A 24,724-nucleotide genomic window follows, 5' to 3' on the forward strand; every position below is an offset into this window, starting at 1 on the left:
CTCGCTGATTTGCTTTTACAGCATTGTACAGATAGTTATGGTACTGTAAATGCAAAAAGGCAAGATATGCCTCCAGATCTGGCTTCAGGAAAACTATCAAAGGGGGAAATCCGAGATTATCAGCGAGAGAAATTCTTTGCACTACATTCAAAAGACAAAAAAGATGTTTTTCTGCTGTCTTCCCTGCACAATCCATCAATGGAATCTGTGGAGAAGCATGGTTTGAAGAAAGAAAAACCCACTGCTGTGTGTGCATACAACGACACTATGAGTGGAGTCGACAGGTGCGATCAGCAGCTATCATTCTACTCTGTAATGAGGAAACAGCATAAAAAATATTACAAAAAAGTGTTTGGACATGTATTAGATTTTGTTATTTGGAACAGTTTCCTCCTGCACAAGAAAAAAGTTTGTCTACCATAACATATCTAGAATACAGAATAGAAATTGCGAATGCATTGCTGCATGCACATGCACCTTCTTCAGCAAGCAGAAAAACAGGAAATCCTGCCAGACATCTGAGGTTGAACGCTGCTAACTCCAACCATTTTCCTGAAAATCTACCACTAACGGCTAATAAAAAAAAAACCTGCATGCAAATGTTATGTATGTAATAAAAAAAATATCAGAAAGGAAACAAAAATCTGGTGCCCTGAGTGTAAAACTGCTTTGTGTGTTTACCCTTGCTTCAAGGTGTTCCACACTGTTCAAGAATTTTAAATTCTGAACAGTATGAAATAAAAAATGTTCGTTTTCAAGGCCATCAAAACAGTCCTTTTCAGGACTACAAATATTGATAGAGGGATACCTGAATGAACTGTTTCCTTTTCATCTTGAAGGCGAATTTTTAAGTTCTTTTTATGACACAGAATGATATTTTCGAAGGAATAAAATATAAGAGGAACTGGAATACTCTTTCCAGCAGCTCTGGAACTGGAAAGAGTATTCCAGGTAAAGTATTTCACCAAAACAATAAAAAAATAATGAAATAAAATCTACCCTATATACATATAAAATGATAAGCCTTTTTATGTCATGTTTTTCGAAACGTTTTGAAACTCAGGGGCTACCCTGAGTGTCGAGTTTTCAAAATTCGAGTCATCAGAATTCAGGGGCGGAACTCCCTTTTGAGTTATCACAATTGAAGGAGAACTGGCCTACCAGACCGGAACACGGGGGGGGGGGGGGGCATAACCCCCCTAGTTAATAAATGAAATATATAAATAATAACGGAACATTTCCACCTTGCCAACACTCAACATTGATGTGATATGGGTTCCAAATTTCTTGTTTCAGAGATATATATTACAAAGTTTTGTAACAAAAATTTCTGCTACAATGAAGTTTGACATAATCAACAATATTATTATTACCTTATTTCTGTTTCTCGTGTGGGAGAAAAACGGTAAAATGTCACTCTTATAATTATATGAGATGTTATAATGGCACAAATAGTAAGAAAAAAGTCATTTGCACTTTCTCTTCAAAACACAAAGAAAGAACATTGTAAATTCAGCCAGTGGAAAAGAAAATAGTACATATTTTTCTTCTGTTATCTGATTTTTTTTTCTTGTAGTACAAAGAAGAAATCACTGCATATAACATGGAGTCTGCATGAGGGAAAAAATCTGGAAATTGGTTACATTATAACGAATAGAGAAATCATGTCAGAAAAATTATTCACGTAAGATTCTAATCTCAGCAGACATAACATTTTCTTCTAGATTACATATCTAAAGTAATTGAACCTTTGCTACTATTTTACACTAAAATGAATGGGTATGTTCCCCAAGTGATTTACGTTTGTAACAGCTGTCTTGCGAATGATTTATGAAATAAATTATCTGAAATATCCACAGATTGATTAGGTCTATACCCCCCCCCCCAAAAAAAAGAAGATTATGAAACGCATATACACCTTTTCTTTGAAAATAATCAAATCCTCTTTTTCAAGATAATTGTATGATTTAATTTCTAATTTTTCGATAATAAAAGTGAAACTGATCATTATAAATTAAGCAATTATTTTGGCATAAATAATGTATAAGCATGTAAACGAAATGTCAGTATTTCTGTTAGGATATAGGTAATCAACAATCGAGAAGGAAACAAGACATTCTTGACATATTCTGCACTACAGCCTGAGGCACTTTAGTGAGACTTTAGTGTTCTCCCCTTTCTTCTCAATAGCACTGAGTAAGCCTTCAACTTTTCCTCCAGCTAAGAGGATATTACCAAGTATTTATAAGACGTAGATTATTTCAGAAATAGCTTCCAGCAGCAGAAGTAATATTTAGATTTTTTTAAAGAAAAACAAACAAAAATAATACTACTGAACTTTCTTTTGTGTGGTATGCATATAAACAATTTTGCATGGTGAAAATATAGCATATTATTTCTAAAATTTCACATAATTTCAATGGACAGTAGAACAGCTGGTTTTAGATCGCAAATAAATAGAACAAAATTAGAAGTTTCACGGTACAATCTGCTGTCAAAATGGTAAAATGAAGTAATTGCTTTTGAGTGATGTCTAGAAAAGCTTTCAAACCTGTATAGAAATTTAGAGTAGTTATGCAATTCAGTTCCAGGAGAGAATAAGGAGGTGGGGGGGGGGGAAGCATTAGAAAATCTTCAAAATGAGCAAAAATTTTGAATCATTCCGTATATGATATTTTTCACATATTTTCAACTTATCTACGAGGATATGCATTAGATATTATCGTAATATGCATAATACAAATAAATAAATAAAAGACGAAGGCGAAGAATCACTGCTAAAATATTATTGGATATAAATTTTTGATACCAAAAAGACACAATCAGAAACCGATAATGCAATTTAGCATTTTAACATTTTTTTTTTAATTTTTTCGTTATGAATAACAAAAAATCGTTTCTAAAACTGAAATGTGGTGATCCATATAACGCTATTTGGCTAGAAACGAAAGCAAAAGGACATATTTATTTCAATAAATATTACTTAAAAATATTAATATTTGACATAATATTTTCAAAGCAAACATTTGAAAATTCTGAAATTCAAAAAAAAGTATTCAATTATTATACGTAAAGTGAAAGAACAATCAGTGCAACTCTTCCGGTGCACTGATTTGTAGAATAAAATACACCAAATTTACTATCACTAAATAGATTCATTGCAAAAGCTGATCAGTGGTCATTTCAGGATTGATTTCTTTCGCATATGTGAAATTCGTTTCAATTTTTGGGAAGAGACACAATAAATCATTTTAGAGGCAAGATAACTTAGGACAGTAAATGAAATTCTAAGCAACACAATAGACGTAAAGACAGGGGGACACAAAGGTCACTCAGCAACAGTTAATCCACTAATGGCTATAGAATAGCCGTAACGAGATTAACGGCGGAGGAAGGTAATGGCATGATAAAAGGTAGAATGCCGACGAAGTTTTGATCCATGAAAAAAGCTAGGGAGAGCTGACTATATCATCCACACCAGCCGGTTGGGAGGTTAAAGGAAGGTTGCGTTTTACCATCTTGTATATGTACTATAACAAGGTGACAAATGTATTGGACAAGGGCGCTATATATACAGTGATATACTTGCAAAGGCTTTTTATAGACAGCCACACCACAAGTTGGTAATTAAACTGAAGCCAATGGGATTAGATGATAGACTAGTGAGTTGAATAGGTGACTGGCTATCAGATAAGTATCAGCAAGTTGTGTGTGTGTGGGGGGGGGGGACTATCTGAAAAGAAGAAAGTCACTAGTGGTGTGCCACGGGGGTCTGTTTTGTGATCATTGTTATTTAATTTGTACATCAATGTTAATGTGATGGGTTTAAATGGTGATATACAACTGTTTGCAGATGTGCAATGCTGGGGAGAATGATGAGGAATCAAGCAGATGTTTTGGCCTAATAGGGCTTTACAGGATTACTTGAATAGATTGTATGAGTTGGCAACAGTATGGAACTGTTAATTCAATGCTGAAAAGTGTAAGGTTCTGAAATTTGGTAGGCATCAATGGAATGCAAAGTATACACTTGGCAGGAAAAATTTGGAGGAAGTGAAGGAGACAAGAGACCTTGGAGTGGTGGTGGAAAAGGATCTGAAATTCAGAGGTCACACTGCAGAGGTTGTGAAGACATCACTTCAGTTTATGACAATGGTGCTGAGGACTTTAACATGTAAAAATATTGAGGTTCAGTCTCCATTGTATAAGGCCTTGATCAGAACCAGTATGTATTACTGTACACAAATTTGGTTTCCTGGTTTTCATGGTGATGAGAATATATTGGAAAGGGGCCAGAGAAGACTGAGTAAGGTGGTAACTGGTCTTTGGGATGTGGGATATGAGACAGATTGAGGGAATGCAGCTAGCAAAGCCTTCTGAATAGGAGTAAGAGAGAGGATACGACTGAGACATTTAAGTTGGCAAAGGATTGTTAACAAGTTAATGTGGAAGAGATTTTTCATAGAATTGGGAAAGGAGTAGAACAAGGAGACATTCCTGGAAGCTGTAAAAGGAGGGTATGAACATGAGCATAAGCAGCAGTTTCTTTTCATGGAGATTGGTTGGTGAGAGGAATGGCTTGACATTGTGATGAATGCAGATACATTGAGAAACACTGAAAATTAAACAGATACATTGAAAAATCTTCAAGGCCGTACCAGCCTTGAAGATGAACCACGTGAAGTACGTCCAAAAAGTGTAAAAAGTGTAACAACACCAGAGATCTTTTGACTCCATGGAGGCCTAAATAATAATAATAATAATAATAAGTACTCCATACCTCAAGGACATCATTTTCTCCTGTTTTCATGTCACTGTCCTGATGAGTCTTTTGACTCCATGGAGGCCTGGATAATAATAAGTACTCCATACTTCAAGGACATCATTTTCTCCCGTTTTCCTGTCACGTTTATCATCTCTAATTCTTTTTACAGCACTCTTTCCTCCATTTCTAAGCTTCTTCAACAGAATATTTTGCCCCCTTCTTGATATTTATTTTCTATGTTCTTGCCAAAGTCCTCCCAAGACTTTTGTTTAGCTAGTTTTACATAGTGTTTAGCTTTCTTACATTTGTCTCGATATTCTCTAAGAGCACAAGCAGACTGATTTGCCAGAAACTTTTGATATACTTTCTTCTTTTCCTTCACTGCTTCTTTACCTTCATGTGTCCACCATGGAGTTCTGATTTTTCTATCCTTGCAGACAACCTCACCACATGCCTCTCTAGCTGAATCAATCAGGGTTTTCTTCAAGGCTTGCCACTGAATCTCCGAGGTTGGTTCCTGTTCTCAAACTCTTTCATTTTTTCTTCAATAATCTTTGTGTATTTTAGTCTACAGTTCACATCTGAGAGCTGCTCAACTTTTATTCGCTTTAAAACTTTCTTAAATGTTATTCTTTTCAATATGAAATTCAATTTTATCCTGCTCAAGACTAAATAGTGATCACTTCCAATTTCAAATCCTCTGTATGCTCTGGTGTACTGCACCAGGGAGAAAACATCACTATCAACAATAACATAGTCAATGAGATCTTTTCTTATTCCTTGCCTCTTCTCTCCATGTGAATTTATGCACATTTTTATGTTGGAACATGGTGTTAGTAATAAACAGTCCATGTCCTGAGCAGAAATCTAAGAAGTATTTGCCATTATTATTAGCTTTGCTCTTTTCTCCAAATTTTCCCAAAATATTTTTGTATGTCTAAGAATCATTTCTTGCTCTGCTATTTAGTTCTCCAACAAGGACCAACTTTTCCTTTTTCAATGTGTCAGTTGCTTTCTCTAAAGCCTCAAAACATTCCTCCACTGCTGCCTTAGTAAAACCTTCTGTGGGACCATAGGCACAAATAAGTCTCATTGTCCAGTTCCCCATTCTGATATTTGCCCACATCACTCTACTTGAGACTGACTACCATTCAAGAAGATTAGCCTCATATTTAGTGTTGAATACTATGGCTACTCATTCTTTTCCTTGATTATCATTGCCTGAATATACTTTTCCTTGTTTATCATTGCCTGAATATAACATTTTGTATTTATTGCTCAGAGAAAGATCTCACCAGTTTTTGTCTTTTTTGTTTCAGTCACCCCTATTATGTCGATCTGGTACTTATCTAATTCCTCAGCTAGCTCCATTTCTTTGCCATTCAGGCTTCTTATATTGATAGTACCGATCTTTAACTCTGGTGATGTTGAGATGGGGTGTGTTTTTAGATTTGTTCCAGTAGCTGACTTTTTGCTCTTTGCCCTAGTTCCCTGCCAAAAACAATGGTGGCCTTGTTTAATCGGGCGATGCCCCAGCTGACATAAAATTTTGTCATGTTGTACCATCATTTTTTATTTTGGTTTAAGCCAATAAGAATACAATTTGTTTGGCTAAATCCCAAATTGCCAGCCCCATCCTCATCCGTTCAGTATCCAGGTAGATACTCAACAGGGTGCACCATGAGAAGGTGAGGATGTGACATTAGGTCAGAAGCCTCTCAGTTATACAGCTTTATCCCATAAGCACCCCCTATATCCTACTAATATGTTATGAAGATTAAGCAAAAAAAAAATTCTATCTTGCATAGAAATAACAAACGTACCATAAAACCAATTCTATTTATCTAGCATATATAATATTTCAAATAAGTTAACTGTTTATTGTATAAAATAAATACAGTAATACCTGAATTATCCAACCTACCATCCATTGGATATCAAGGCAGCTCTGAATATATTGAATAAAGAGCCGTGGACCAGTGGATTTGAGACTGGCAATCCCATGTGAAAATATTGTCATTCACCACCCCACACTTGGCCAGCGTGGTGAATTTATCTCCTAACCTTCCAAGATGAATCCGACAGAAATAAAATGGCCCTCATTCCCCAGATGCCAGATTTTTACTACCTATGGCAGCAGGCAGTTAAACATGAAGGCAGAGAGTGCTAAGAATCCCCGGGTAACCTGATCATGCTGCCATTGGAAACTAGACCTTGGAACATTAAACTGTAGGACTCTGTACAGTGAAACACAGCTTACTGAACTAACTGAAGAGCTAAAGTGGGACATTTCTTGGACTGTGTGAAGTTAGACATAATTGTGAAGAAATTCTTCAATTAAAAAATGGAGACATACTATATTATAGAGGCCAAGATAAGAAAAGAATCAGCAGAGTTGGATTCTTGATCAACAAAAAACTGAAGAACATCATAATAGAATTTGACAGTGTATCCAATCGAATAGCAAGTACTGTTGTTCCAATCTCAAAAAGATACACTCTTGGACATGGAAAAATTCAAATGGAAAAAGTAGTGAAATTGACTTTATCCTCAGCAATAAGAAAAACATCTTTCAATACTGCTCTGTGTTATAAACACCTTCAACATTGGAAGTGACCATTGAATGGTACACAGTAAAATCCAAATAAACTGCCAAAAAGAAAGAAGAAAATGTTTCAGAGATCAAAGCAAAAGATAGACGTACACAAACTCAACATTAAAAAAGATATATTCCAACATGAACTAAACAATAGCTTTAAACATCTTATTATAAATGACAATGACAGAAAGTAATGACATTATTACCCAAAACCTTTTACAATGCTCACTTGAAATAGTTGGTACCACAGAATAGAAACAAGACAAAATCTCTGAAGAAACAAAGAGAAATGAAACAATCAATTAACCTACAGAATAAAATTGAATACACTGAATTATGCAAAATGATCAGAAAACGTATCACAGAAGAAATAAGAAAATTCAATTGTAAATTCATATAACAAACAATTGAAAACAACCGTATTCTCATAAAAGGCAAACAGCAATTGATGAACAGCAACAAACAGATGGTTACGGTCAAACTATAAGACAGGGTCATCACCAGAGATAGATATGCTATAGCAAAAAGAGTGGAAGAATTTTACTCAATATTATATCAGGATGATGAATTAAATGAAGAAGAAGAAGAAGACAACTACAACACAACTGAAGTACCACAGATTCTACCAGAAGAAGTTATGTGAGCATCCAAAGCTTGCAAAATGGGAAAGCTGCAGGTGAGGATGAAGTTATAGCTGAACTTCTAAAAACAGGTGGAGAAATAACCTACAAACTCTTAGCAAAACTATTTACTTTATGCCTGAAGAAAAATGATGTACCAACAACATGGAAGAAGGCTACCCTAATTCTGATACATAAAAAAAGGTGAGATAGAAGACTTGACAAACTACCGACCTATCAGCAGTTTACAAAGTGTTTACAAAAGTTTTAGCTCATAGGCTTTGTGCAACTCTAGACCTACCACAATCAAAAGAACAGGCAGGCTTCGAAGAGGCTTTAGTACAATGGGCCATATTCAAGTTGTACAGCAGATTATTGAACAGTGTAATGAATATCAATTACCACTATGTCTTGGTTTTATTGACTGTGAGAAAGCCTTTGATCCACTTAAAACTTGTGCAATGCTTAAAGCATTATGAAACCAACAAGTGGAGGAGTCATACATCGGGATCATCAAATCAGCATACACCAATGCCACAGAAGCAATTCATTTCAATGGAAACATCTCTACTGTGGGAATACAGAGAGGTATAAGACAGGGTGACACAATATCTCCAAAATTATTCACAGCGTGCCTAGAAGAAATATTCAAACTTCTTGATTGGGAAGGACCATGAAGATGAATGGAAGATATTTAAGCCATTTATGCTTTGAAGATGACATAGTTATCTTTAGATAATTTAAACTGAAACATATATTGATTTTTAATTGACCAGTGATTTATAAACATACAATACTCAACAAGTTTCGCCAACGGAGCTGTTCAGCTTCTTCAGGGCTTATAACGGTAGGAGAAAAACTCAAAGTGGCTAGTACAAAGAAAATGGAATAACACTCGTATAAATTAAAAATTGTAACACACACATGGAGCATGTTGTATTAGTCACTGTTGTGTGAGCACGCTCTGTAGTTTTGAGCGAAATGAAATTCTAGCAGACTGAGCAGAGGACTATGCCTTATCCAGAAGATTATCCTTATCCATGCCTTATTTAGAAGATTTCCATTGTAGAAACTTCAAGGAAGCCTCTGTTCTGGAGAAAATCTTAACAGAAACCAGGGAATGATAATAGCTGACATATGGAAAATCTTAATAAGATCGCTCAGTCTGCTAGAATTTCATTTCGCTCAAAACTACAGAGCGTGCTCACACGACAGTGACTAATACACCATACCTACATCACGGTGGATTGATGATATCATCAGATTTGCAGGAGTGACATGGGAAAGGAGAGCCATGGACAGACAGTTTTGGAGTAATCTTGGAAAGGCCTTCATCCAGCAGTGGATCAACAACGGCTGATAATGATGATATAAATATTTCAAATAAGTTAACTTTTTATTATATAAATTAAATACAGTAATACCTCAATTATCCAACCACAGAGGGAGAGCAATTTATCTGCTGGATAACTGAAGGATTAAATAACTGAAGGTACAATTATTACATAGTAGTGTATCAGAAGTCAGTTTATGGTACACCATTCAAGAATTAGTTAATCGAAGGCTTGTTCAGTTGAAGGTCAGATAATTGAGAGATCAATGTATCGTGAAATTCCCTTTTTGCTTTATTAAATGGAGCATATATGTACTTACTTGATTATCAGTTTGAGTCAAACTTTGTAAACCCAAATTAATGGATAAAATTGGTGTCCCTGCATTGACAGGAATAACTTGGATAAAATATTCCTTTAAAATGATATAAAAGAAGTCAGTATAATGCAGTTAAAAAAGTACAATAAATAATGCAATATTTTTAATAAAAGAAAGGAGCCTGAGCTCAAAGATATTAGATATTTTATGAATATGATTAACAACTCTGCTAATTCATTATAGTAACAAACAGTATACAGTTAAAAATAAGAAAATGGAAGAAAACTGATATCTGATGTATGTGAAGTGGTGAGGTCTCATGAGAAGAGATTATCCCTGAGATCAAAAGAAAATCTTAAGGAATTCTTTTGTTATGTGGCTAGTAGCAGGAATGATTGTGAAAGAATGACATTGTTGGATAAAAATGACACTAGGGTGACTGATGCAAAGGACATAGTGGAGTTGTTCAATGAACCCTTTATTGGAGTATTTCATTATAAAGAAGTAGGTTTTAATAATAGAGGGATGAGCAACAGGGCTGTATTTACCATAAGGGCAAGCTGGTGCCTCTCTCTCTATGAGGCGACATTTTAAAACCTTACATTTGAACAAACATTTGAAAATTTGCAAAAAAAAAATTCTTCTATACTGTCAGTAAAGTGAAAGAACATAAAGTTGTCTTGATCCGTTTGCACAGATTTGAAGAATAAAATACAGCAAATTTACTATTACTAGATTCTTTGCAAAGGCTGATCTCTGGTTATTTCAGGATTGATTATTTTTGAACATGTGAAATTTGTTTTTATTTTTGGGAAGAGATACAATAAATAAATTGTGCAGCAAAAAAGGATCAAATATCGTAGGACAGTAAATGAAATTCCAAATAACACAGTACATGTAAAGACAAGTAATCCATTAATGGCTCTAAAATTGCAGTTCAGAAATTAATGATGCGGGGGAGGATTGCATGATAAAAGGTAGAATGTCGATGAAGTTTTGATCCATAAAAATGCTGGGATAGCTGGCTATTTCATCCACATTGGCCAGTAGGGAATTAAGCATCATAGGGAATTAAGTGTCATTAATGTTAAATGTATGCATGCGTAACAACTAATAGCTTAGTTACCATTATTTGGCTAGTATTTGTAAAGCAGTATACAAGTGTATATACCTAATTATATGGTTAAAGTAGTTGTCGCAGCCAGCCAGTAAGAATATATTTTTCAATGAATTATTATTCTTGTTAATGTTACTCATTTATTTTAACAAAACCAAGATACCACTGTCTCTATGTACAGGAATACCTTGTATAGCGCAGTTTTGAACAATGCGGGTTTTGGTCTAACGCGGTTTTTATTATTACATACACTAACATTGTCAACACTGACCAGCGACTCCTGGGTGCCACAAATAACAGTCGAGAGCCACGTTTATGCAGTAGTTATTCGATTGGCTCTCACATAGACACGTTCTTTCCCCACGGCATTTTATTATTTATTTATTTATATTAGTATTTAATATTTTTTTATTATTTAAGTATGAGTGAAAAGAGACAAAACAAACAAGACACTGTTGGAGTAACAAAAAAACGCAAGTGGTTGACATTAGAGAAGAAACTTGAAGTTATAAAATGTCACGAGAATGGCGCTTTGTTTGCTAAAATAGCACATGAGAATTCAATGAATGAGTCATCTCTACGAACAATTATTCAGAGCAAAGAAAAGATTAAACAACATGGAATGAGCATTGCTTCTTATATGTCAAAAGTGATCACGAGAAATCGATCTTCTAAAATGGAAAATATCGAACGCCTTCTAATGATCTAGATTGAAGATTGTAATCAGAAAAAGATTCCTTTGAGTCAAATGATAATCCAGGCAAAAGCAACAAGTCTATATATGACAAAATAAAAGAAAATGAAAGCGAAAATGAAGGAGGTACAACCAGTGAAATGTTTATAGCAAGTTGCAGGTGGTTCTACAGTTTCAAAATGCATATGGGACTCCATAACGTAAGAATCCAAGGTGAAAGTGCAAGTGCTGACACTAAAACTGCAGAATGTGCAAATGAGCTTATTGAGAAGGAAGGCTACACAGATGATCAAATTTTTAACGCTGACGAGACTGGCTTGTTCTGGAAAAGAATGCCATGCGCACATTTCTAGCAGAGAAGGAAAAAACACAAGCTGGATATAAAGTGTCAAAAGACCGACTGACACTTTTACTAGGAGGTAATGCATCAGGTGATTTAAAATTGAAGCCACTGCTAGTGTACAGAGCGGAAAACCCAAGAGCTCTTAAGGGCTTTACAAAGAACAATTTACCTGCTAATTGGCATTCGAATAAAAAAGTGTGGGTGACTCGTTCAATTTTCGAAGACTGGTTTAAAACTTTTTTGCCCTGAAGTTAAAAGCTATTGTAAAAAGAATTCATTTAAAAATTTTTCTTTTATTAGACAATGCGCCAGGCCATCCACTGTACTGATGACTTAGATGAAAATGTCAAGATTCATTTTTTTCCTCCAAACACAACATCAATTCTGCAGCCGATGGATCAAGGCGTTATCTCCACTTTCAAGGCTTACTATTTAAGATGAACTTTTGCTCAAGCTATTAAATCTGCAGCAGAAGAAGAAGATTCTTGGACTTTGAGTGAATTTTGGAAGAAATTTAACGTAAAAGATGTCATTCAAAATATTTATGAATCTTGGCAAGAGGTGACTCAAAGCAACATGAGAGTCGTATGGCATAATATCTTGCTGCATTGTTCAAAGGACTTTGTTGCTTTTGTAACACACAAATCTTGGTTTTACAAGTTTCAATTGTAACAATGTGAACGAATGTATTGATTCTCATTCAAACGATCTGGATGATGAAACCCTTTTGGAGTTGGAACAACAACGAGCCTATGAAGAAGACGAAGATGACCCCCACTGATGTCATGGTTGAAGAATTTTCCTTTGCTGGCCTTTTAACTTTTGTGAGAAAAATTGACGAAGCTTCCGACTTTCCCATAAATGCCGACCCGAATTTGGAAAGAAGCATCAAAGTGAGACAAAGTCTCAATAATGCCATCAAATGCTACAGAGATCTAGTACTTGAAGAGACAAAGAAGACAAGGATGGTTCAATGAACGCTAAAAGACTACTTTAGTAAAAAGTAAATTACTGTACACTAAAATTGAAGCAATATTTGTTTTGTTTTCTACAACTTTTATATCAGATTAAAAGGATTTTATTTGTTATTCAGTTAATAAAAATAACATTTTTTTTTTCATTTTTAAAGATTTTTATTATCCTAAATTTTTGTAATAAACAAATTAAATTGAAAACCTTTATAAATAGACCTCGAACAATGCGGTTTTGCATAGCGCAGACTCTTCTTGGAACTAGTTAACCGCACTATATATGGTATTCCTGTATTTTTTTTAGCTTTTAACGTAATTATTTATTTTATTTATTTACTTGTTTATTTTGGATTTAATAAATATTTATTTATTAAAGATTTATAAATTTAATATTTATAAATAGTTTAAAAAGAGTGTATTTATAAAAAGTATATTTATAAAAAGAGTGAGAGTATTAGAGTGCAAAAACAGAGGGTGAAAGAATTAATAATTGTGGCGGGTACGAATGAATTGAAAGGTGATAAATTTTTTATGAGAGAGGACTTGAAAGTATTGTTAAAGGTAGCGAAAGAAAAGAGTGACAGAGTTAGAATGGTTAGTCTGTTGCCGCGGTATGACAGAGAGGAGTTTAGGAGGAGGGCCATAATCGCAAATGACATTATGCGTAGGTTATGCAGACGGTGTGGCGTGGAATTCGTGGACGTGTGAAATGAGTTTGAAGAGCGAAAGGACTTATACAAGATGGATGGCCTGCATTTGAATGGACTTGGTGTGCGGAGACTGGAAAGAGTGTTGCTGAATGAAATGAAAATGGATGTGCAAAACCAGGGAAACCAGAACTACCAAGGAGGGGGGGGGGATGGATATGCAGACATCAGTGAGACAGATGAGTGTAAGAATGTATATAATATACCCGAGCCAGCACTAAGGACAAAAAATGGGAATGGGTCATTTAGAATAACATATCAATATAGGGGTGGGACTAAGGGATCACTGCATTTCATGTATACTAATGCCAGGAGTATTAGGAACAAGAAGGAAGAATTTTTGGCCTTGATTGGCTCTTCCTGGCCACAGGTTATTGGCATTAGTGAAACATGGCTAACGGAAGAAGATATAGTTAGTCGGATAGAATGTGTAGGTTATAGTGTGTTTAGGAGGGACAGAGAGAATAAAATGGGGGGAGGGGTATTATTGATGATAGCTGATGAACTGCAGCCAAGGAGAATTGAAGTTGTATCGCAGGATAGTGAAAGGAGCTCATTTGAGGCTATTTGGTGTGAGATTGAGACTGGCAGAATAAAATATACAGTTGGGTGCTGCTATAGACCAGGTGATGGAATAGATGGTGGAGATAGTATGCATAGGGAAATTGATGAAATGAGTGGAAGGAGGGTAATTATTATGGGGGATTTCAACTATGGTAACATTGATTGGAAGGAGGAGAGGACACATGTGAGGAAGGAAAAGGATTTTATTCAATTATTAAGGGATAACTATCTGAGACAGCATGTAATTGAAAATACTAGGGGTGTGAGAGTGCTTAACCTGGTAATAGCATCTGAGAATTTGACTGTAATGAATATGACCATGTTGCCACCTATTGGTGAGAGTGATCATAAGGTCTTGACCTGGGAGGTGGCTAAAGGTGTGAAATTTTTGATTAAGACAGGGTATATGTGGAATTACCGTGCTGGCAAGTATGACAAGCTTAGGAGATTGCTTGGATCAGTGCCATGGCATGTACAACTGCAAGGGCTGGACGTCGATAGAGCATGGGAAGTGGTCAAGGAGCATTTACAGGAGGTAATGGCTGATTGTATACCTAGGGTCGGAATAGTAAAACAAGTAGGGGTTAAATGGATGAATAACACCATTAAGATTGAGCTGCAAAAAAAGAAACAACTGTAGAGGAAATTTAAAGAAAGGGGTGACCTGCAGGCACACGAACGGTATAAAGTGCAGGCCAGAAAGGTAACGAGTGTGGTAAAAAAAGTAAAAGCGGACTATGAAAGGAAACTAGCTTTGCAAGCAAAAGAGAATCCAAAACAGTTCTTTTGCTGCAAGCAAGAAAAAAAACTGTACACGGTAAAATGATTTTAAGGAATGACGATGGTAAGGAGGTCACTGAATCAGTCGATATAGTGGAGTTACTGAGCGCGCACTTTGCAAAAGCATATCATCCAGGTGGTGACATTGAAAAAATGAAGGAACCATTAGTTTATATGGGAATAGTGATGAATGAAGTGGAGGTGACTAGTCTATTACAGAACCTTAATGTGAACACATCTGTGGGATTGGATGGTATACCGGCACGGGTCTTGTGTGAAGTGGCTAAAGAATTATCATGCCTTTGACCATGTTGTTTAATCTGAGTCTCAGGTCTGGCTTAGTCCCGAAGGTGTGGAAAGAGGGGAAAATAGCTTCACTGCATAAAGGAGGATTCAAGACTACGGTTGCAAATTACCGACCGATCAGCATATCAGGAGTTGTTGTCAAGGTCTTAGAAAAAGTAGTCAAGGGAAAAATACCGGAATGGATTGATGAAAATGAGATACTGTACAGGGGACAGCATGGCTTGAGAAGGGTAGATCATGCTTCATTAACTTGCTCAAGTTTTATAACAAGGTGACGGCTGAACTGGGTAAGGGAAATGGGTTTACAGTGATACTGCTGGACCTGGCAAAGGCGTTTGACAGGATACCACATGGAATACTAATCCGTAAACTACAACATATGGGAATGGATATAGGGTTGGTGAGGTGGATAGGTGGTTGGTTGATGGAGAGATATCAAAGAGTACTTTATTCAGGAGTAGAGTCCAAAAGACGGGCTGTGACTAGTGGTGTGCCGCAGGGTTCTGTTCTCGGACCACTGCTGTTTAATCTGTTAATTAACGATATAGGGAGGGATCTAAGTGGAACAATTCATTTGTTCGCTGATGATGCAAAGTTGGGTAGGGCAATAGCGAATGCAGAAGATGTCAAAGTCTTGCAGGATGACTTAGATAGATTGGAGTTCTGGGCTAAGGAGAATGGATGTCAATTTAATGTGACAAAATGTAAGGTTATGCATTTTGGGGTGAAAAGTTTAGCAGCAGTATACCACATTGGTGGAACTGTACTCCAAGAGATTGATGAGGCCAGGGACTTGGGAGTGTTGGTGGATAGGGAGATGAAGTTTAGGGGGCACACTGCAAAAGTAGCTAAATCAGCTCATCAACTCACTTGGTTGTTGAAAAATACCTTGACGAGCAGAGACAAGCAAGTTATTGTACCTCTGTACCGAGCTTTGATAAGACCTCATCTCGACTACTGTGCCCAGATTTGATCACCACGGTTCCTTCTTGATGGGGAGAAGGTGGAGAGGATCCAGAGGCGAGTGACTAAGATGATAACAGGTCTATGGAATGAACCATATGAGAACAGGTTGAAGATTGTGGGTTGCAGAAACTAGTTGATAGGCAGAGGAGGGGAGATATGATCGAGACATTCAAATTGCTAAAGGGATTCTATAGGATTAATTCAGAGGATATTTTTGAGATCAGGACTGGTGGTGGGAGAACTAGGGGACACCTATGGAAGCTGGGCAAGAGTGTGGTTAGCAGGGGTGTTAGAGCTGGGTTGTTTACTTTTAGAGTGGTAAATGAGTGGAATAAGCTGCCAGAGTCTGTTGTGGGTGCTATGACGGTGAACGAGTTCAAGACAAGGTATGATAGATACTGTGAGAATGTAATCGCATAGTTGTGTGGACATGATGTTTAGGGCCTCCCTCGATGAGTCTAAGGACTACTGGAGTCACCCGAAATAATAATAATAATAATAAAAAATACTAAATTTATAAATATTGAAATGAAAATGCATGCCAACTGTGGTTCTGACAGATCAAATTATCTTTCTTACTGCACTTGTGATGAACTCATAGTGTTAATAGCTAATAAAACAAGAGAAATATTAATATCAGAAACAGGGCCGGCTCTACCAGCAGTGCAACACATGCATTTGCACAGGGCAACAAGTTTTTGGGGAACCAAAATTGATCTAAACTATACGAAAAAAAATTATAAAAAAGTCATTTACTCCATCTCTGCTGAAACCAAACTTCATGATCATTAAATTTTTAAATTATAAAACTTCATTTACCATATATTTTTTTTAAAATCATAATCATTAAAAATAATGTAGTATTATATTGTGTTTAATATGACACTCTCGGTTCATTTCGCATCGTCTGTTAATATCAGAACACCTTCTATTTTACATTTATTTCCAATTCCATTGTTGGTCATGAGTTGACTTTGACCTGAGGTTAAATCTCATTTAACCAATGAGACCAAACGATCATTGAGATAATTCGTTAAGAGTAAATCAATTAAAGAAATAAAAAATCTAAATACATAAATACAGTTATGCAGTGACTGTTAATAACACGTTTCTGATACAGTTATTAGGATTTGGGTTTTAAAATAATTTTAATGTTTTAATATGTCTGATAAAAGAAAAAAAACTATCAGGCACAGAATATCGAAACGAAAATCGAAAAGAATGTGATATTCAGAAACAAAGCAGGGCTTTATATAAATATCTAAAAAATGAAACAACTAATGTAGTACAAGAGAAAATAAGCAAAAGGTCTGAAACCAAAAATTCTGAGCTTGTGGCAAGTACTTTTAATTGAGATTCCAGTAATGCCGATATTGGTAACAATGAGGGTAAAAACAAAACTGATTTAACATTTTCCTCTTCAAAAAAATTAAGTGATGAACTTGAAATGAGCTTATCGTCACGAAAATTGATCCAGCAAGATGGCAATCCCTCTTTAAGTGATGATGAAAGACTGGAATTCATAATGAAAAAGTTTGAACGATCAATAATTTTATGGAATTTTTTGGTCTCGGCGGTGAGACCAAAAAATTCCATAAAATTATTGATCGTTCAAATAAACTAACTTTAAATGACTGCTACTTTGTTATAATTCAATTAAAATTTACAGCAGGTGCATTTACTCTGTGTTTGATAAATACACTCGTCATCGTCGTCATCATCATCATCAAATTCCTGATAGTTCAAGCCCCATGCTGGGCGATTGATTTTTGACAGCAAAAGTTGGTCGATTGGTAGAGCCTTTGCTACTAATGGCTCGCAAAATGGTAAGCAAGTTTGAGTGCAGTTAGTGGGGATCAATCGTTCGATGGTGTAGGCACACTCTCCCTCGATGAGTCTTTGGACTAGCTAGAGGTGTCACATAATAATAATAATAATAATAATAATAATAATATACCCTTAAGGAGTGTACAGGACATGACAGTACTATAGGAAAAATTACATCAGTACTATCTTCCTACCTACATTTCCTCCAAATCAGCCTGTTACCTATCAAGACTCGCACATTATTAGAGCTTATATTTCTATCTTCTAAGGCACTTTTTATTCAATCCACCTATATCTTGGTCTTCCTCTGGGTCTTTTTCCTGCCAACATCACAAAGAACACTTGTTTTGCAAATCTTTCCTCTCCCATTCTGTTTAAGTGACCATACCCCCTGAGATTAGCTCTGCTAACGCATTCCTGGATACTTACAATGTCAAGTTCTTTCATAATATCTTTGTTTTTAATATGATATTGCCATTGATGCCATCTGTTCATGCCTATAATCTTTCTCAGCACTCTCATATCTGCGGTCTCTAGTCTTTGCTGAAGTGTTTTACTTCTGACCCAGCTCTCAGATCTATAAGTTAAAATTGGCTTGAATATTATCTTCTATACAGCTAATTTAGTGTTTTGACTAATTTCTCTCTTATTCCATATAAATTTATTCAGCTCAGTTGATTTCCTACCATACCAGCTTTGTTGATTCTGTTGTCTATTTCCATATTTAATTTACCATCTTCACAAAATTGTGCCTAAGTAGCTGAAATGTTTTACTTGTTCTATAGATTCTCAATTCACAATGCGGTTAATATTTTCAACTGCATTATCTTTGTGTAAATTTCATTGTCTTTGTTTTTTTTATGCTGACCTTCATACGATATCTATTACGACAGTTATTATTATTATTATTATTATTATTATTATTATTATTATTACCCCAAGACCACATGGAGTCAAAGACTCATCTGGGAGGTCCTTTTATAGCACACACAGCTCATCATACTGTGTCTTAAACACACTCAAACTTCTAGCAGACACCACACTCTCAGGCAAGGCATTCCAATGATTTACAACTCTGCACGAAAAAAACTTGCCTCTCACTCCCCTACTCACACCCTCTTTATAGAGTTTCCAGGGATGATCTCTGGTTCTCTCCCTATATCCCACTATTTTATGTAGAACTTCTCCAGCATTGATCCTATAACAACCGCTTACCAACTTGTAGGTCTCTATCATATCTCCTTGATATGATAGAGACCTCTTTATCATATCTCCTTGATAGATAGAAGATAATTTTTAGATATAAAAGTTATCTTCCTTCTGTGCAACATACCCTGCAAATTACATCATCTCAATCTTTCCTCATACTCGACATTCCTGAGGTCAGAAACTACCTTAGTCAGTCGCCTTTGGGCCCTTTCCAACATCTCTTCATCCTTCTGAAAACCAGGTGACCAAATCTGGACACAATAGTCCATGTCTGGCCTAATCAAAGTCTTATACAATGGAACAAGAATCTCCCTACTTCTACACGTTAGTGTCCTCTGCATCGTTCCCAGAAGCCTTTGTGTTGTCTTCACAATTTTTGGCCATGTGTACCCTAAATTTCAGATCCTTATCCACTATCATCCTCCGATTTCTTATTTCCTCCACCTCCAACAATATATACTAACCAAGCATAAATTCTGCATCCCATCTTAGTTTTCCAAATTTTAAAACCTTGCATTTTGCAACATTGAATTCACATCCCCATTTCCGTGCCCAATCACTCAATTTATTCAAGTCTTCTTGTAAGGTTACAACATCTTCACTACTCTTCATGGTTCACCCCAACTTTGCATCACCTGCAAAAAAACTGAATATCTCCATCCAAATCTTCACCAATATCATTAATATACAATAGTTATTCACTTTAGTCAGGGAATCTTGCAGACTTGTAGAGGATTTATTTGGAAGTATAACATCTGCATAAAGCAAAGAGCTGAGATTAACATCTCCAATTTTGATATCAGGTTTAATACACTTTCCTTCATAATGTGATCCATATAGATAATGAATAACAGAGGGGATAATGTACATCCTTGACTCACACCAGATTTAACATTAAACCACCTTCCTGTACTTCCTTCAATTCTAACTGCTGACTTACAACTCAAATAAAGACTAAGTATTGCTTGATACAATGCCCCATTGACACCATATAACTGTAGTGGTTTGAATAGCTTCTCTCTTGGCACCTTGTCATATGCCTTTTCCAGATCTTCAAAATTTAAATAAAGATCTTTGTTATATTCCTATGATTTCTTGACTATCTGTTGTAAAGTAAATAGCTGATCCTGAAAGCCTCGATTGGCCCGAATCCAGCTTCTTATTCACAAAGCTTCTCTTCCACAATCCTTCTCAACCGTTTTTCAAGTATACTTGCATATATCTCATACGGAGGTAGCAGGGTTTTTTCTCCCGGAAACTCGGGTTTTTCATCCCGCATACATGCAAATCGGCCCTTCAGAACACACGCAATTTACAGACAGAAATTACTAGTTGTGGTGGTGTTGGAGGTGGGCGGTAGATGGCGTTGATTCGTAGTAGAGGTAAGGTGTAGAGATAGTTGAAGATGTCCTCCCGCGATGAGTCTTCGGACTCCTTGGAGGTATCAGGAATAATAATAATAATAATAATATCTTACCAGGAACACTCAGTAGGGAAAAAAAGGGAAATAAAGCATTCAGTTTTATTTCCCTTTTTATATATGGGTACTATGAGAGCTCTACTCCAATCATCTGGAATTCGTTCCTCTGTCTAGGCCTTCGGAGCTATGCAGTGCAGCCACTTTAAGACTTTTATACCTCCATACTTGAGTATTTGTGGTCGAATATCATCTAATCCTGCTGCCTTTCCACATTTCAGGCTTTTGATTGCTTTTTCTAATTCAAGGGTGGATATGTATTTCTGACTCCATGCCTGGTCAGTGTTTATTACCACTGTGCTGTCATCACTGCTTGTTTCATTTAGCAATTTTTCAAAGTAATTACTCCATACTTCAAGGATATCTTTTTTTCCTGTTTTCATGTTACCTTTATCATCTCTAATTCCTTTTACAGCACTCTTTCTCCATTTCTGAGTTTTTTCAACAACCTCCAGAATATCTTGCCATCTTCTTGATACACTTGTCTTCACTTGATTTTAATTACCCATGCAAAAAAAAAAAAAAAAAAAAAGACATGATATTCAGAAACAAAGCGGAGCTTTGCATAAATATCTAAAAAAAAAATCTTTTTTAAAGTTTTTTTGCTGGCCTGATTGGCCAAGTGGTTAGCGTATCCACTCTCCAGCCAAAAGTATGCAGATTCGAATCCCTGCCATGGGCCTGGATGTTTGTGATTGTCTGTGGAAATATTAGTGGTAGTGGGCAGTAGATGACGTTGGTAGTTGCAGTTAGTTGTAATTGATGGATTGAATGTTGGAGACAGAGTGTTGTAGAGTTGGTGCCCTCCCTCGATGAATCTTTGGACTCCCTGGAGATGTCACATAATAATAATAATAAGAAGAAGAAGAATAATGCAGATGCACATTTTCAGAACAAAATTCTACCTTTAAAGGGTTAATTGTTTCTCTCTTTCTCGGAAAAATATAGGTTATGATCATTTTTCATTAACTTATGAATTTTAATTAGCTAATGCTATTTTGAATTTATGATCAGCCATGTTGAAGCCTAGCTTATTATCATGGCTTTTAAGATGTCATTAAGAGTTTTTTTTTAGGGGAAAAGGGTGAAAAAATATGCTATTGCACTGGGCCACTAAATTCCTAGGCTGGCCCTGATCAGAAATTAAGGAAGCTGCTTATTTTGCAATAATATTCGATTCAGCACCAGACATTGCCGATAATGACTAACTAGCTATTATTTTAGGTATCTTATCTCAAATTCTGACATTAGATAGACATTAATCGAGTTCATCAGTATTACATAACATATTTAGAAGAGGTAGTATTAAAAAATTGGACGAATTATCTTTGGAAATAAAAATATGCAGAAGGCAAAGCTATGATAACGCTGCCAATATGAAAGGTGTCTATACATGTTTACAAGCTAGGCTGAAAAAACACAGTCCCTCTGCACATTATATACCATGCTGTAGTCATTCCTTAAATTTAAATGACAACTATGCCATGGAATCTTGTCCGGAAGCAGTGCAATACTTTTGTTTTATTCAAAATGTATATAATTATATTTCATCTTCAACAAGAAGATGGGGTATACTCCTTAAACGTTTAGAAAAAAAATCTTTAATAGTTAAAAGACTAAGTGAAAAGAGGTGGTCGGCAAGAGCTGTCGTTATATTGGCTTTGAAATGTGGGTATGAACAAATTAAAGAGGCATTACTTGAACTATCCATTTCTCATCATGAAAAACTTATTTCTAAATTAAAAAACTCATTATTGGCTGAAAATTTTGACAATTAAGAAACAGCAATTTTAACTGTTGTGTTGGACAAAATTTTACAATGAATAAATGCTATTAGTAAATCTCTACAAGATCCCGATATGGATTTATTGTTAGCTAATAATTTTTTACAGTCTTCAGATGGTTTTATTTTAGATATAAGAAATAGTTTTGCTGCTTTAAATGAAGAAGCGAATTTATTAACAAATGCAAATTTATTAACAAAATTACGAAATTAATGAAAGAAGCGAATTTATTAACAAAATTTAAAGATGAGAAGGAAAGAGTGAACAAATGAAACTCACACCATTAGATTGTGAGTTTCACAATCTAACGGTGAGATTATATTACATGGGAAAGAAAATGTCATTGTCATTTTCTTTCCCATGTCAGAAAATGTAATACTTTTAATGTCATTTGTCATAAGCTAATTTTGGAAATTGATGAAAGAGCAAAAAGCTATTTTAGACATATTAGATATGTTTTTGACAATTTTTTTGAAGAAAGATATAGATCAAGACAAGTACAAGACTAGTATTAACAAAATTTTACAAAGTTATGGGACTGATATTGACTCAGAAAAATGTATTCATGAAGTTAAGCAGTTTTTGATAATGATAAAGGAAGAAATTCTTCAATTAAAAATATGTACAAATTTATAACCAAATGGGCAAAGCTCTACATTTCCGAAAGTAGAAACAAGTTTAAAAATATTTTTGACGATGACTATTTCAAATGCAAGTGCTGAAAGGAATTTGGAAGGAATAAAAAATTATTTAAGAAGCAACTTGCACCAAAACAAAATAATAATGACCTGTCGAAATTATGCATTGAACCAGATGTAATGGGCTCAATTAATGATGATGATATTACAGATATATTTATTAAATTATTTCAGGAAATTACAATGTATACTAAATATTAATTAAAAGAAAACTTTAATCAATACTTCCTATATTTTGGCAATGTTACATTGCCATCTTCATGGGAACATAAAACTATGATAACTGCATACAGTCACTAACAATGAGCAAATGACGCCAAAGAGAGCAACTATCATTGTTCCTAGAGTCCTAAAAGTGTCCCTTAGCAGGCTAAATTGGATTTTCTTGGCTGTTGGGCTGATGTTCTCATGATGCAAGCTTCCCAAATTTGGCGCAGTCTCATGCACCCAAATTTGTTGAGGTTTGAGAAGTTTTTTAGAGCTGAGGCTGATTCCATGAACAATCTTTCGTATTTATATTTTCTGCAGTGTATTAAAGTGGCTTTCTTCCATCGTATTCTGTGGTGGGCATCCAGAGCATGGTCTGCAAGCCCAGAATGGCTATATATTATTATTGGTGAAATTTATATTGGTGAAAATATATTATATATATTGGTGAAACCAAATGTAGTCTTTGTGTTCGGATATCCTGATATTAGCTGTCCTGCCTGTTTGGCCATAGTAGGACGGTTTTCTGAATGATTTCCTGAAATAATTTAATAATCATGTGTTACCAACATATAAGCTTATCAACAAGAATTATTATCATCCACAGAGATTCTATTGCATGCAAGGCCTGCCAATATGGCAAATTACAGCTAAAGATATAAAGACAACTAAATCGTTTGACCTTCTTAAAACGCTGTTGGGATAACAGGGTAATCCCAATTTGTGTGAAATTAAAGTACCGCTTCTCTTCACAGAAGTCTCTCCGCATTTATATACACACTAGCTTCGTCCTACTACGAGAACAAATTGCCACGACCCGCGGTCTCTTGGGCAACATTAATGAGGCTATTTGTGCATTAGAAGAAGAGCTTGCCACCACTCTGAACCACAACCTTTGGACGATTCTCTATGACGTCTCATGTGCTTCAGCAGATAAAGAATTCAAGGAAATACGATGTCAGCACATCAAAAAATTTGAAAATATGAAAAGGAACTCTACCTCCGAACCCCAATACCGCTCAACATGGTAACTAACCTGTTTCCATTACCTTGAAGCCTGAAGCACTCAGCACACTTGCACATGCCCACAATTTTGCCTTAGTTCCTAAGAAAATAAAAATACTGGCCAAAGAAATTACGATACAGATAGAATGTGGAATCCGCAACCTGCCCAACCATATTTCCAACAATATCAGACTGGATATAGTTGGTGTTCTGACCAAAGCAAAACCACCAAAAACCAACCTATCCAAGGAAGAATATAAAGCTCTACAAGAAGTGAAGAACAACAGAGAAATAGTAATCACCAAAGTGGATAAGGGAAATGCCCCTATGGTTCTCAACCAAACAGACTATGCAGGTAAGCTTACTTCTTTATTATTAGATTGGTCTACCTACCACTCCATTGAATATGATCCGACCAGCTCCCAAATCAGAACA

The 24,724-nt window shown here is 35.6% G+C and overlaps 1 protein-coding gene across 3 annotated transcripts in view; it reads right to left on the reverse strand.

The window, feature by feature from the left end:
- The window catches only part of LOC150099333 (extracellular matrix organizing protein FRAS1-like), a 1,385,483-nt gene that overhangs the window by 463,117 nt on the left and 897,642 nt on the right, over positions 1–24,724 (reverse strand). For all 3 annotated transcript variants that reach the window (XM_090403569.1, XM_090403568.1, XM_090403570.1), the window contains one exon: positions 9,638–9,730. In XM_090403569.1, coding sequence (XP_090259695.1) covers positions 9,638–9,730 — 93 coding nt within the window. The remainder of the gene's footprint in view (positions 1–9,637; positions 9,731–24,724) is intronic.

The sequence above is a fragment of the Typopeltis vanoorti genome, chromosome 14 (assembly GCF_054136105.1).
Source record: "Typopeltis vanoorti isolate ZY-2024b chromosome 14, IOZ_Tvanoo_1.0, whole genome shotgun sequence".
In the NCBI taxonomy this organism is placed as follows: Eukaryota; Metazoa; Arthropoda; class Arachnida; order Uropygi; family Thelyphonidae; genus Typopeltis; species Typopeltis vanoorti.